At 47.7% G+C, this 13,673-nt stretch overlaps 1 protein-coding gene and 1 non-coding gene across 2 annotated transcripts; one reads left to right on the forward strand and one right to left on the reverse strand.

Moving 5' to 3' along the window:
* Window positions 1-400: 400 nt before the first annotated feature.
* Window positions 401-7,840, forward strand: ssr2 (signal sequence receptor, beta). Its single transcript, XM_067975918.1, has 6 exons — window positions 401-484; window positions 2,012-2,169; window positions 2,819-2,917; window positions 3,620-3,728; window positions 5,667-5,744; window positions 6,605-7,840. Exons 2-6 carry the CDS (start codon window positions 2,012-2,014, stop codon window positions 6,713-6,715), a joined length of 555 nt encoding a protein of 184 aa, XP_067832019.1. The 5' UTR covers window positions 401-484; the 3' UTR covers window positions 6,716-7,840.
* A 2,788-nt stretch (window positions 7,841-10,628) lies between these two features.
* Window positions 10,629-10,700, reverse strand: trnag-ucc (transfer RNA glycine (anticodon UCC)). Its single transcript has one exon. It is a non-coding gene; the product is annotated as a tRNA-Gly (tRNA).
* Window positions 10,701-13,673: the final 2,973 nt, after the last annotated feature.

Raw genomic sequence — 13,673 nt, forward strand, 5'->3', positions numbered from 1 at the left:
AACCGGTCAGCGCAAGCTACGAGTGTGGAAACCCCTCCCCCCCAATCCTATTCATTAAACGCGCGTGAGTGTCGATGGCGTGGCGCCTTCTCATTGGCGGGGGTGTGGAAACGCCCCGCGGGCTCTTGGAGACGCGCCCCTCCTTCGCGTCTCCAACGCCATGCCTTTCGGGAAATGTAGTTCTCCTCTCGCACCCGCCCTCTCGGAAAAGGCCGACGGTGAACTACATCTCCCAGAAGAGAATGCGCGTCCCACTTTCGCAATGCATTCTAGGATTTGTAGTCACCGCCGCCGCCACCACCCCACGACTGAACGTAACTAAGAAATTAGATTTTCTGGGACGGTCTCTCCAACTGAGATTTTTAGTTACGATTTAAAAAAAAATGTTTTGCCGGCGGTCGGAAAAACGACGTAGAATCGCGTCGTGGCGTCGGGAATCCTGGCGCATGCGCAGCGGTCTTTCCTGGGGTCCGGGCTCGAGAGGGTGAGTGTGTGGAGCGCGCGCGGGCCGTTTACTTTATATTTTGTATTTAAGAAAAATGACTCCCGTTAATGTTAACGGAGTCTCTCCGATCGGCTGCGCGGGAAGGAGGGGGTGACCGATCGATCGACTGAGGGTTTAGTGGGGTTAGGGCGATGTACACGTAAGCACTGAAGGAGCTGGGGGCCCGGGTGAGGTGAAAGGTCAGGGGGTGAAAGGGCGTTACCTGGCACAGGGGCAGAAAGGGGACTCTGCCCAGAAGTAATGCATTTTAGAAGGAAGGATGGGGTAAATGGTGCAATTTTAAAGGGAGTGTAGGAACAGAGACCTGAGGGGTTCACGTACACAAGTCTTTTAAGTTGCTGTTTTTAAAAAAAAAGCAATTGGGCTTTTATAAATAATAATTGCACAGGGTACAAAAGCAAGGAGGTTATGCTAAACTTTTAGAAACCACTGTTTGCGCCTCACAGCTGGGTCCAGTTCTGGGCACCACACCTTAGGAAGGATGTCAAGCTCTTGGCGCGGGTGCAGAGGCCATTTATCAGCGATGAGGGGCTTCAGTAAGATAATTGGCAGAAGAACCGGAGGCGAGATGAGGAGAAATGTTCTTTGCGCAGCGAGCGGTTATGATATTGGGCGGAGGAGCAGGCTCGAGGGGCCTTGTGGCCTTCTCCTGCTCTTATGTCTTACGTTCTTATCTGGAATTCACTGCCTGAAAGGGCGGTGGAAGCAGATTCAATAGCAACTTTCAAAAAGATTCAAAATTGGATAAATACTTGAAAAGGAAAAATTTGCCGGGCTATGGGGAAAGTACAGGGGAGTGGGACTAACTTTAATGCATTGATACAAATATCTATAAATATATTAAAAACTTACTTCTGTGTGCACTTCCATTATAAATTTCTGCATCCACATTTATAATGGGAACAGCCTATGTAAACGTGTCACGCTGTAATTACACCCTTCTGCCTGTGATGATGCTGTGGCGCCTTTAGTTTTGTGTCTCCCAGCTCCTTAGCCGTCGTTACAGAGAACCTCCTCTGCTCCAACCAGCTTTACTTTTCTGCTTCCCAAAGTTTCCTGCATTTTGCTGTTTCGCTATATCATCAAATCGAAGTATCAGGAAGGGACTAGTTCTTAAAATGAAAGGAAATAATCTGCATGGAAAATGAAAGAGATCAGGGGATCCTAGAGACGTGAAGGGTGCAATACCAGTTCGTGTTTGTTCTCTCCAACGTCCGTTAAGACAGGAACCAGTCAGTTCTCTAACTCTTACCCGGAGTTTGCCTGTAAAATAATCACTGCACTCCAAAAAAAAATTTCTTCATGTAACGTTTGATGTGATCAGATGCTATAAAAGTGCAAGATAAACACATGAGGGAGAAAGGGATAGAAGGATATGCTGATAGGGTGAGATGAAGAGGGGTGGGAGGAGCATAAACACCGGCATGCAGCAGTTGGGCCGAATGGCCTGTTTCTGTGCTGTAAATTCGACGCAACTGTTCATTTTATTGTTTCTCCCCCCCACAGATGAGGTTGCTTCTGATTAGTGTGTGCGTTGTGCTCTTTGCTGCTGTCAGCAGTGACGAAGGAGCAAGGCTCCTGGCCTCCAAATCCCTCTTAAATAAATACGCAGTGGAGGGTCGGGACCTGACTCTGCAGTACAACATCTACAACGTCGGATCCAGGTAGGAAGTATGGCCCTGCCGTGCCGTGGCTCTGTGGGTAGCACTCTCCCCTCTGAGTCGGAAGGCCGTGAGCTCGAGCCCCACTCCAGAGACTTGAACACATAATCGAGGCTGAGACTCCCAGTGCCAGTACTGAGGGAGCGCTGCACTGTCGGAGGTGCCGTCTTTCGGATGGGACGTTAAACCGAGGCCCCATCTGCCCCTGTCAGGTAGATGTAAAAGATCCCACGGCCACTATTGGAATCAGAGCAGGGGGGAGTTCTCCCCGATGTCCTGGGGCCAACATTTATCCCTCAACCAACATCACTAAAAAAACAGATTATCTGGTCATTATCGCATTGCTGTTTGTGGGATCTTGCTGTGCGCAAATTGGCTGCCGCGTTTGCTACATTACAACAGTGACTGCACTTCAAAAAAGTCCTTCATTGGTTGTAAAAGTGCTTTGGGACGCCCTGAGGTTGTGAAAGGCACGATGTAAATGCAAGCCTACTTTTAACTGACGCTCGCTGCCTGGGTTTACGTGTTAAGATTGTAAACTTAGCTGAAGTACTGGGTGGGTGGGAGGGGAAGCATGTCGGGTTCGGACTTCTGCATTTGTTTAACTTTACCCCTTTGAGGTGTTCATCCCGATCCTATCTGTTCCCGTTAGTGCTGCACTAGATGTGGAGCTCAGCGATGACTCCTTCCCTCCAGAGGACTTTGGAATTGTGTCCGGAATGCTGACTGTGAAATGGGACCGTATTGCTCCGTATCCTTTTCACAACTACAGTGGATTTAAGATTTATTAGTAAATATATATCTCTTAAACTCAGCTTGGTCTTCCAGGTTCATTCCCAGATATCTGTGGCTGCCAAGGAAGCAGTAATCTCATTGGGTGGCTCTGGGTGTTGCCCTTGTCCCTTGAAGTCAGCCATGGCCCAGTGGGTAGCTCCCTTGCCTCTGAGCCAGAAGATCATGGGTTCAAGCCCCACTCTAGGGGCTTGAGTGCATAATCTAGGTTGACACTGGAAGCGTGCTGCGGGAGTGCTGCACTGTCGGTGGTGCCGTCTTTCGGATGAGACCTTAAACCGAGGCCCCGTCTGCCCTCCCAGGTGGACGTAAAAGATCCCACGGCCGCTGTTTTGAAGAGGAGCAGGGGAGTTCTCCCCGGTGTCCTGGACCGGTATTTATCCCTCAACCAACATTGCAAAAAAGCAGATTATCTCGTCGTTATCTCATTTGTGGGATCTTGTTTCCTACATTACAACAGTGACTGCACTTTTACTTCACTGGCTGTAAAGATCTGGGACGTCCTGAGGTTGTGAAAGGCGCTATAGAAATGCAAGTTCTTTCTATCCCAGCAGGAGAGGAGAAAATTGAGGCTTTTTTAAAAAAAAATATCGGGGGCAATTAAAAGCTTTTAATGAGGACTCTGTGTGTGTCTCTGCTTCCTTAACTCCCTTCTACTCAGAGCCAGTAACGTCACCCACACAGTAGTGCTGCGGCCACTGAAAGCTGGGTATTTCAATTTCACCTCCGCAACTATCTCCTACCTCGCCCAGGAGGGGAGTCAGGTGGTGGTGAGTGATGGAATCGGTTTGGAAGTTATGCTAAACCTTTATAAATCACCAGCTAGGCCTCAGCTAGAGTATTGTGGCCAATCCTGGGCACCGCACTTTAGGAAGGACGTCAAGGCCTTGGAGAGGGTGCAGAGGAGATTTATTAGAACGGTATCAGGGATGAGGGACTTCAGTTATGTGGAGAGACTGGAGAAGCTGGGATTGTTCTCCTTAGAGCAGAGAAGGTTAAGGGGAGGATTTAATAGAGGTGTTCAAAATTGAGGGGCTTTTGATAGAGTAAATAAGAAGAAAGTGTTTCCAGTGGCAGGAGGGTCGGTAACCAGAGGACACAGATTTAAGATAATTGGCAAAAGAACCAGAGGTGACATGAGAAGAAATTTTCTTTATGCAGCGAGTTGTTCTGATCTGGAATACGCTGCCTGAAAGGGCGGTGGAAGCAGATTCAATAGTAACTATCAAAAGGGAACTGGAAATATGCTTGAAAAAGTATGGGGAAAATGCAGGGGGAGTGGGACTAATCGGAAAGCTCTTTCAAAAAGCCAACATAGGCACGATGGGCCGAATGGCCTCCTTCTGTGCTGTGATGCTATGATTCTCCTTTGTTTCTGCTCAAGCGAGGCTATTTGTGAAAACTAGCTTATCAGAACGTGAGTGGCACCCGTTAATTTTTCTCTAATTAGTATATTTTAGTGTCCAGTCTGTTTCGGTGCACAGATTCACTTCAAACACGAAATTAATACTCTGCTGAGCCAGGGTTGCTGATGCAGGCTGTCAGGCCAGGAAGGCTCTGGGCGTATCCTGGGAGACGGGCTCTGGTCAGCTTGGCTCAGTTAGTAGCGCACAGGTCTCTGAGTCGGAACGACGGGGGTTCAGGCCCCTCTCCAGGACTAGAGCAGGTAACACTTCAGTGCTGCGTTGTTGGAGGTGCTGTTCCTCAGGGGAGATGTTAAACTGAGGCTCCCTCTGCCTGGGTGTAAAATACCCCATGGCTCTATTCGAAGAAGAGTTCTCCCGGTGTCGCGGCCAACATTCCTCCCTTGATTAACGCCACCAGGATGGATGTCCTAACCATTCGACCCATTGCCGTTCATGGGATCTTGCTGGGTGCAGAGTGTTTACTAATGTAACAGTAACTGCACGGTATAATTCATTCTGTGGGAGGTTTGAGAGTCATGAGGTGCTATGTAAATGTACATTTTTCCTTCCAGCAACCAGGGGTTACTTTAAATGCCCATGCTACCAGGACAAAGAACCAAAATACCAATTCTTTTGGGGGGAAAAAATAGAAATTGGTTATTGCTTCCATGAGCCCCCAACAACCTTTGTCTCCCTCTCCTCATTTCCCTCTTTCCCTCCCCCAGAGACTGTAACCAGCGACTGTGTAATCTTCACACCTACTGTGAAGTTTGCTCAAGTTAAACTTTCAGCTTCTTTTTAAGTGTTCTTCCTGGCGTGTTACACAGGGATAACATGTGTTTTAATTGTAATCTTTATAATCTTAATTGTATCCATATGATTTATATCAATGAGTGTTAATTGTATTCAGATGGTGGGTATCAATTGGGGACTCTCTTGTATCCTTTTTATAAGCGAGTTTATCTAGGGGGTGGAGTAGGTAATGTGGATCTCTCTGAATAAAGGCTTGGAAGCAACTGAAGACCAGGCTCTAGTATTCCATCCTTCACCTCCTGGCTATCCAATTTATTACACGGGGCCCACTCATCAACATGCTGTTCTGGGTGAGGAGCCGGGACACTGGGCGGAGATCTGGTGACTTTTGTCAGTACTCCTTCCTCGCACAGACCCCCAGCGTGTGATGACTCAACCTATTAATGGGAGCGAGACTGTCCCAGTTATCAGATCTCACTCGGCCAAATTATCCGCCCCCTACAAAGACTGACTGTACCTGTAATAAGCATCTTGTCTCGTTCTCTTCAGGTGGGTTACACGAGTGCTCCTGGGCAGGGTGGCATCCTGGCACAGAGAGAATTCGATAGGCGCTTCTCACCTCATTATGTGAGTATCAGATTTCTCTGTGGTTCCCTGAGGCAAATCAAGTTAAATATTTTAAGCTGTGCTTTCAGTAAATTGTGTCCGTTTAGCACGCTTGTCTCTGAGTCAGAAGGTCGTGGGTTCGAGTCCCACTCCAGAGACTCGAGCCCATAATCGAGGTAGACACACTCACTGCAGTACTGAGGGGGGTGCTGCATTGTTGAAGGTGGCATCCTCCAGATGGTTGTTGAGGATCCTCTCGCACTATTGGTAGAGGAGGGGGGGGGGGGGGGAGTTTTCCCAGTGTCCTGGCCAACATTCCTCCATCGACCAACATCACTTACTGTCCTTTTTTATTTATATCTTAGAAAAAAATGTTTAAAATGCAGGTGTCTCCACTTAAAAGGAGCAATGTGTAACTTCTGGGAGAGCCTGACACAATCCCTAGTCTACACAAGTCAAAGAAACGGCAGGTATTTGGGGATCAGGATAGGTTTTGTTTCCTGATCTGGGAAAAAGAAACACTGATTCAGAGGGGAATTGCATATATACTTGAAAAGGAAAAAATTTGCAGAGCTGTGGGGAAAGAGCAGGGCAGTGGGACGAATTGGATAGCTCTTTCAAAGAGCCGGCACAGGCGTGAGGGGCCGAATGGCCTCCTTCTGTGCTGTATGAGTCTATGGATAGGGAGGGATAGGATGGGGAACAGCCAATTAAGCTTGAAGTTATTGCAAAAAAATAATTCAGTGTCAGTGTTGCCTCTGGGTCTATTTAATGCATCGGTATCTATTAATATATTTTTAAAAACCTTGTACTTGTGTGCACTCCCTGTAAGATTCAACGATTTAAAGGTGATTTTTTAAAAAAAAACCATTCCTCTCCAGTTGGACTGGGCAGCCTTTGGCGTCATGACCTTACCTTCCATCGGCATCCCCCTGCTGCTGTGGTACTCGAGCAAGAGGAAATACGACACGGCCAAATCGAAGAAGAACTGAGCTTCAAACGCCATAGTCGGAAGAGGCTCGTCTCCCTCTTGTACGCTGGGGCCGTGATGATTTCCATCCACCAAACATCTGGCCTTTGGGCACGTTACAAACAAACATTAAAAATATCCAGTCGAATGAAGGATGCCAGCGAGGATTTAAGTCGCCCTTCCCCACACACCAGAGCCTGACTGACCCGGTCGCCTAATCTCCGACCCCTTTTACGTTCGCGATATCCGTCTGCTTGTGTTTTCTTTTTTAGGAGGCTGTTAATCAAATGTATTTTTGCGGAAGGTACACGGAACTGCGGACGCTGGGAATCTGAAACGGAGAGAAAACGCACAGCAGGTCCATCCAGCATCTATAATGGGAATTTCCTATGTAAACCTGTCACGCTGTAATTTCACCCTCCCGCCAGTGGTGGTGCTTAAGCGCCTTTAGTTTTGTGTCTGTTGTGGTCAAAAAATGATTGACCAGTGTCTACACCCGAAACATTAACCTGCCCCTTCTCCACACACACACACACACACATGCACGCACAGTCCTGCTGTGCATTTCCAGCATTATCTGTCTGTCTCTGCCATTTGTGGATCTGTCCTGAGAGGATGGATCTCAGGAGAAACCTTGACCTGTCTTTCTCTCAGTTGCTGCCTGACCTGCAGTGCATTTCCAGGTTAATGTGTGTTTTTTTTAATTATTTCGGCCGTCTCCTCACACTGTTCCTGTCTTCCTGTGGATTTTGCGGGGGGTTGGATCACTCGATCGTTCCCGTGCCCGAGCCACTCAGTGGCCGGTCAGTCAGCTGCTTTCGGCCCGCTTTCCTCTCGGGCTGCCCGCGCCACGTCCTCATTTCAGTTTTAAATCTAAGTGACCGTGCGATCCGTTTCTCTGTGTGAAGGTGGGCCGCAAAGTTTTTTTTTCTAAAAGCAGGGGAGGGGCTCCAAAACCACAAAACACTTCCCTCTTCCAGGGGCAGCTGCTGGAAGACAACGTACTGCGTTGCTTCGGATTTCAGATGCTGTCCCAGATTTTCATTTTTAAACCATTGTGTGCCCCATTAGTGCAACAGGATTATATGTGCGTTTATTGTACACTTGGGAGAAGGTTTTTTTTTAATAAAACCACCTAAAAATAAAACGGCCTTGGAATCCTCTTTGTGACGTGACCTTGAAGTCACACTGTGGAACACGAGTACTAATCCTTTGTTTACTTGATCGGTCGGCTTACCCGGTTTAAAATAAACTAGTGGTGCTTCCCCACGGAAAGTGGGGACACAGCGAGTTTCCCTCGGGGATGCATTAGCGATGCTGGGGGTGTAAGCATAGGGGATCTGGAGCTTGCGATGCTGCATCTAGTGGTGGAAGTGGGCAGCTGCAGGTGTGACATAAATAGGAGCAGGAGTAGGCCATTCGGCCCCTCGAGCCTGCTGCGCCTTTCAGTCAGATCATGGCTGACCTTTGACTTCAACTCCACTTTCCTACCCGATCCCCATATCCCTTGATTCCCCTAGAGTCCAAAAATCTATTGATCTCAGCCTTGAATATATTCAATGAATCAGCATCCACGGCCCTCTGGCGTAGAGAATTCCAAAGATTCATAACCCTCTATGTGAAGAAATTCCTCTTCATCTCAGTCTTAAATGGTCGACCCCTTATCCTGTGACTGTGCCCCCCCAGTTTTAGACTCTCCAGCCAGGGGAAAGGGCCTCTCAGCATCTACCCTGTCAAGCCCCCTCAGAATCTTTTATGTTTCAATGAGATAATGAGATCACCTCTCATTCTTCTAAACTCCAGAGAGTATCGGCCCATTCTACTCAATCTCTCCTCATAGGACAACCCTCTCATCCCAGGAATTAATCTGGTGAACCTTCATTGCACCGCCTCTAAGGCAAGTATATCCTTCCTTAGATAAGGAGACCAAAACTGTACACAGTACTCCAGGTGAGGTCACACCAAAGCCTTGTACAATTGTAGTAAGACTTCCTTATTTTTGTATTCCAATCCCCTGTGTGTCACAGAATGGAGCTGCCCCAATAAGGGGTGCGCAACATCCAAATTTATTAGAAAATTCATTATGGATGGGTTAATATCTCTGAAAAAAGCTTGCACATAAGCATGTTAAGAATTTGTGTATTCATTTTCACTGTAATTTCAAAGTCAATGTGAAATGACATGACTGTAATGAAAGGGTTTACAGAACACCAACGACTGCATTGAGTATTGTTGATGTTATTCCCTCTGCTACTTAACGACAAGAGGGCAAGAAAACAGCACCTTGTTCTCCAGACACGTGTGTGATTGCAATAATGCTCTTGAATAGCGAACCAAATATGGTTGCATAGCAGGCCAGCTGAAATACCCAAGCAGGCCACAAATTGAGCACAGGTGGTATACCTGAACTGGGGTGATTGACACTGAAATTGGGTTAAACTTTTTGCTGCTGCTCCTGCTTCCCCCACCTGCTGATATTTATCAGGTAAGTGAGCCACCAAGTGTGACTGAACTGTACCGACCAGGCAGATCTCAGATCCCAGATCCCATCCCATCTTAGACCTACAGGGATGGTTAGCCTGCTGACACTGTCTAGCCTCACACTTGAACAGTCACTCAGGAGAGCTGCTGGTGTTTGTGTTCTGGGTTAATGGAGTTGCGGTACAGCCATTAACAACAACAACTTGCATTTATACAGCGCCTTTAAAGTAGTAAAACGTCCCGAGGCGCTTCACAGGAGCGATTTTCCAAACAAAATTTGCCACCAAGCCACATATGGAGATATTTAGGACAGATAACCCAAAGCTTGGTCAAAGAGGTAGGTTTTAAGGAGCATCTTAAAGGAGAGGCTTAGGGAGGGAATTCCAGAGCTTCGGACCTCCTAGGCAGCTGAAGGCACGGCCGCCAATGGTGGAGCGATGGAAATCGGGGATGCTCAAGAGGCCAGAATTGGAGGAGCGCAGAGATCTCGGAGGGTTGTAGGGCTGGAGGCGGTCACAGAGATAGGGAACGGCAAGGCTCTGGAGGGACTTAAAAACCAGGATGAGAATTTTAAAATCGAGGCATTGCCGGACCGGGAGCCAACGTAGGTCAGCGAGCACAGTGGGTGATGGGTGAACGGGACTTGGTGCGAGTTAGGATACAGGGGGGCAGCAGAGTTTTGGATGAGCTTAAGTTTATGGAGGGTGGAAGATGGGAGGCCGACCAGGAGAGCATTGGAATAGGCAAATCGTGATCACAGAAATGGAAACCTGCAAAAGCACCTGGGCTCCTCATCACCTCCTGGTGCTTCCTGCAGGAACCTGGGCAGGGCTGCATCAAGAAGTCAATGTCTTTAGGATAAGAGAAAAATGAGGTAAAGTAGATTATTATAAATTCATTGTTCAATATTCCATTTCTATTTCTCCTTTTAAAAGTATTTTTTCAGCTGTTGCAAGAATGCAACAATCTTTACAACGCTGCTGAGTGTTTTTCAAACCCTTCCCAGATCTGCCTGTGTTTAAAAAGAAATGAATAATCTTGCAAACTGAACCAGTGCCAGATGCAGTCCACTCGCCGCCTTCTGCGCAAACTCCAGATACGCCTTCCTCCGCCATTCGCTCCCGCCCACCCCGTTCAGGGAGGTGCCCACGGACGCACTTGGATTGGTCGCTGGATGCGCCAATTGGAAGCCGAGGCGGGAGCACAGCCCCGCCTTCCCCTGCCAGCCCTATGAACGGAATTCCCTGTCAATCACGACGGACACGCACGCTGATTGGCGAACGACGCTGTCACTCCAAATAAAAAAAATAGAATTTACGAATAACACTGATTCGAGAAAGGGAAAAAAAATGAAATCAATTTATAATTGAATTATTATTTTTTTTAAAGACATTTAAAAATAGGTTAAATTTCTGAAGGAAACAAAAAAAAATTCATGAATAAAAAAAAAAGACTGCGATGGCCGGGAATCGAACCCGGGTCAACTGCTTGGAAGGCAGCTATGCTCACCACTATACCACCATCGCGATGATGACAATCTACGCCCAGGAGTTTATACAAAGGTTAATCAGCCAGCTTGTCATTCAACTACCCACATACTGAGCAGTATATACATTGTATTTATAGCAGCACTGACACTGAACTATTAATTTGCTTGCCATCCGATGTAGTATTACAAATATTAATTTTTTGCAGAAGTTAGTTTACTTTTAAAAATCGAGTTGCTTTTTATTTATTGCAAAGTTCCACTATCAGATAGCTGGGAACTCAGTAATTTTTTTATTCGTTCATGGGATGTGGGCGTCGCTGGCGAGGCCGGCATTTATTGCCCATCCCTAATTGCCCTTGAGAAGGTGGTGGTGAGCCGCCTTCTTGAACCACTGCAGTCCGTGTGGTGAAGGTTCTCCCACAGTGCTGTTAGGGAGGGAGTTCCAGGATTTTGACCCAGCGACGATGAAGGAACGGCGATATATTTCCAAGTCGGGATGGTGTGTGACTTGGAGGGGAACGTGCAGGTGGTGTTGTTCCCATGTGCCTGCTGCTCTTGTCCTTCTAGGTGGTAGAGGTCACGGCTTTGGGAGGTGCTGTCGAAGAAGCCTTGGCGAGTTGCTGCAGTGCATCCTGTGGATGGTGCACACTGCAGCCACAGTGCGCCGGTGGTGAAGGGAGTGAATGTTTAAGGTGGTGGATGGGGTGCCAGTCAAGCGGGCTGCTTTATCCTATTACTGACCCTATTACTCCAAAAGGCAATTTAAATGCAAGTCTTCCGTTCTTTCCTTCAGATGTTACGGAATGCAAAAACAATCTTAAAAGAAGAAAGACAGTCATTCACCTGGCGTGAACGAGATAGTTAACGTTTCAGGTCGATGACCTTTCGTCAGAACTGGAAGATGTTAGAGATGAACGTCTTTTAAGCAAGTACAAAAAAAGAGGCAGGAAAAGAACAACGTAATAACAAAAGATGGGTCCAGAGGAGGTGTAAATGGTTACAGTAGAATAGCAGAGGGAGAGGGAAGCACAGAAAATCTGACTAAGAGGAGAGGGCTTTCGTGGGCTGGAAATGCAGGTAGACCCTGAGATAACAGATCAATTCTCTATTTTGGGGGTGTTGGATGATTCTTGACTGTCTCTCAAACATTCTTTTCCCCCCTGCCCATCTCTGATAGTTTTATAACTAACACTCAAAAGTGCTCAAAGAAAATTTTTTAAAAACACAATGCCCCTATGATTTTTCTCCGGGTTGCTTGCAGCAGTGTCCTGGAGAGCAAACCTTTGATTCCTGGAGACTCCAGGACAATCCTGGCAACCTTAAGGGTCACGCGCCCTTCGATGTGAGGGGGAGATCCCACCGATCAGAGCGAGGGGGGGGGGAAACGTATAACCAGGCTCGAACACATTCAGGCAGTGCAGCAAAATAAATGAGGGCAGCTGCTCTCGGTAATGGGTGTCTGTGCCCTGCGGAAGCTGGAAAATTAGAAGGCATGCAGCCAACTATCAGCAGAGACGTCGAGTAATAAAGCAGCTGCAGACTTAGGAACTGTCCCCATTTCTCACCTCCCTCCAGACGCTGGATGAATTAGAGTCCGTGCCTTTGTTTCCTCCAGGCTATTCCAACGCGCTCCTGGCCGGCCTCCCATATCGACTCCAGCCCATCCGAAGCTCTGCCGCCGCGTATGCTAACTGGCACCGAGTCCCTTTCACCCATCACCGCTTGTGCTCGCTGACCCATGTTGGCTCCCGGTCCCTCAACACCTCCAATTTAAAATTTCGAAGCAAGAGCCACTGGATAGCAATCGAAAGAAGGAAAGAAAGTAAGAACGTGCATCTACTGAGCGACTTTCACGGCCACAGGACGTCCCAAAGCGTTTTACAGCCAATGAAGTACTTTTGAAGCCTTCCCTATCTCTGTAACCCCTCCGAGATCTCTGCGCTCCCCCAATTCTGGCCTCTTGCGCATCCCCGATTTTCATCACTCCACCACTGGCGGCCGTGCCTTCGGCTGCCTAGATCCTAAGCTCTGGAATTCCCTCCCTAAACCTCTCCGCCTCTCTCTCCTTCTTAAAACCTACCTCTTTGACCAAGCTTTTGTTCACCTGTCCTAATATCTCCTTATGTGGCTCGGTGTCAAATTTTGTTTGATAATCGCTCCTGTGAAGCGCCTTGGGACGTTAAAGGCGCTATATAAATGCAAGTTGGTGTTGTTGAGGCAATCCATTATTACACTGGTTTGTAAGACTGGTTGGTGGCACTCTCACTTCTGGGTCAGAAAGTTGTGAGTTCGAGCCCTGCTCTGAGACTTAAGCCCAGAATCTAGTTTGACATTCCAGGGAAATACTGCACTGTCTGAGGTTCCATCCTTCAGAACTTGCTTTTTCTTTTCCTCCACTCCCTTCTTCTTTCCTTTTTACATACCAACCACATCTTTCTCATCTGAGTCAGAAGGTCGTGGGTTCAAGTCCCACTCCAGAGTCTCGAGCACACAATCCAGGCCGACACTCCCAGTGCCAGTACTGAGGGAGCGCTGCACTGTCAGAGGTGCCGTCTTTCGGATGAGATGTTAAACCGAGGCCCCGTCTGCCCCTCTCAGGTGGAAGCAAAAGATCCCACGGCCGCTATTGGAAGAAGAGCAGGGGGGAGTCCTCCCCGGAGTCCTGGGCCAATATTTACCCCTCAACCAACACCACTAAAAGAGATTATCTGGTCATTTATCACATTGCTGTTTGTGGGAGCTTGCTGTCCGCAAATTGGCTGCTGCGTTTCCTACATCGCAACAATGACTTCAAGAAGTACTTAATTGATTGTAAAGCACTTGTGCGACGTCCTGAGGTCGTGAAAGGTGCTATATAAATGCGAGTCTTTCTTCCTTTCAAGAGAGTCTTAGCTTTCCCTAACTTCCTTGACGGACAGTTCAGTCAGCCAATGTTATTTCTCGAAACTTGTTTCCCACTGACATCCATGGAGAGCTACAGCAGCCAATGGGAACTGGGAGGTGGGGCTAA

Source organism: Heptranchias perlo, chromosome 44 (genome assembly GCF_035084215.1).
Source record: "Heptranchias perlo isolate sHepPer1 chromosome 44, sHepPer1.hap1, whole genome shotgun sequence".
NCBI lineage: Eukaryota > Metazoa > Chordata > Chondrichthyes > Hexanchiformes > Hexanchidae > Heptranchias > Heptranchias perlo.

What these genes read in the sequence shown, in the direction of transcription:
- ssr2 (XM_067975918.1), top strand. Translation starts at nt 2,012, where the DNA reads ATGAGGTTGCTTCTGATTAGTGTGTGCGTTGTGCTCTTTGCTGCTGTC. An exon ending in ATCTACAACGTCGGATCCAG is followed by an intron (nt 2,170 to 2,818) that starts GTAGGAAGTATG and finishes TGTTCCCGTTAG; the next exon opens with TGCTGCACTAGATGTGGAGC. An exon ending in AAATGGGACCGTATTGCTCC is followed by an intron (nt 2,918 to 3,619) that starts GTATCCTTTTCA and finishes CCTTCTACTCAG; the next exon opens with AGCCAGTAACGTCACCCACA.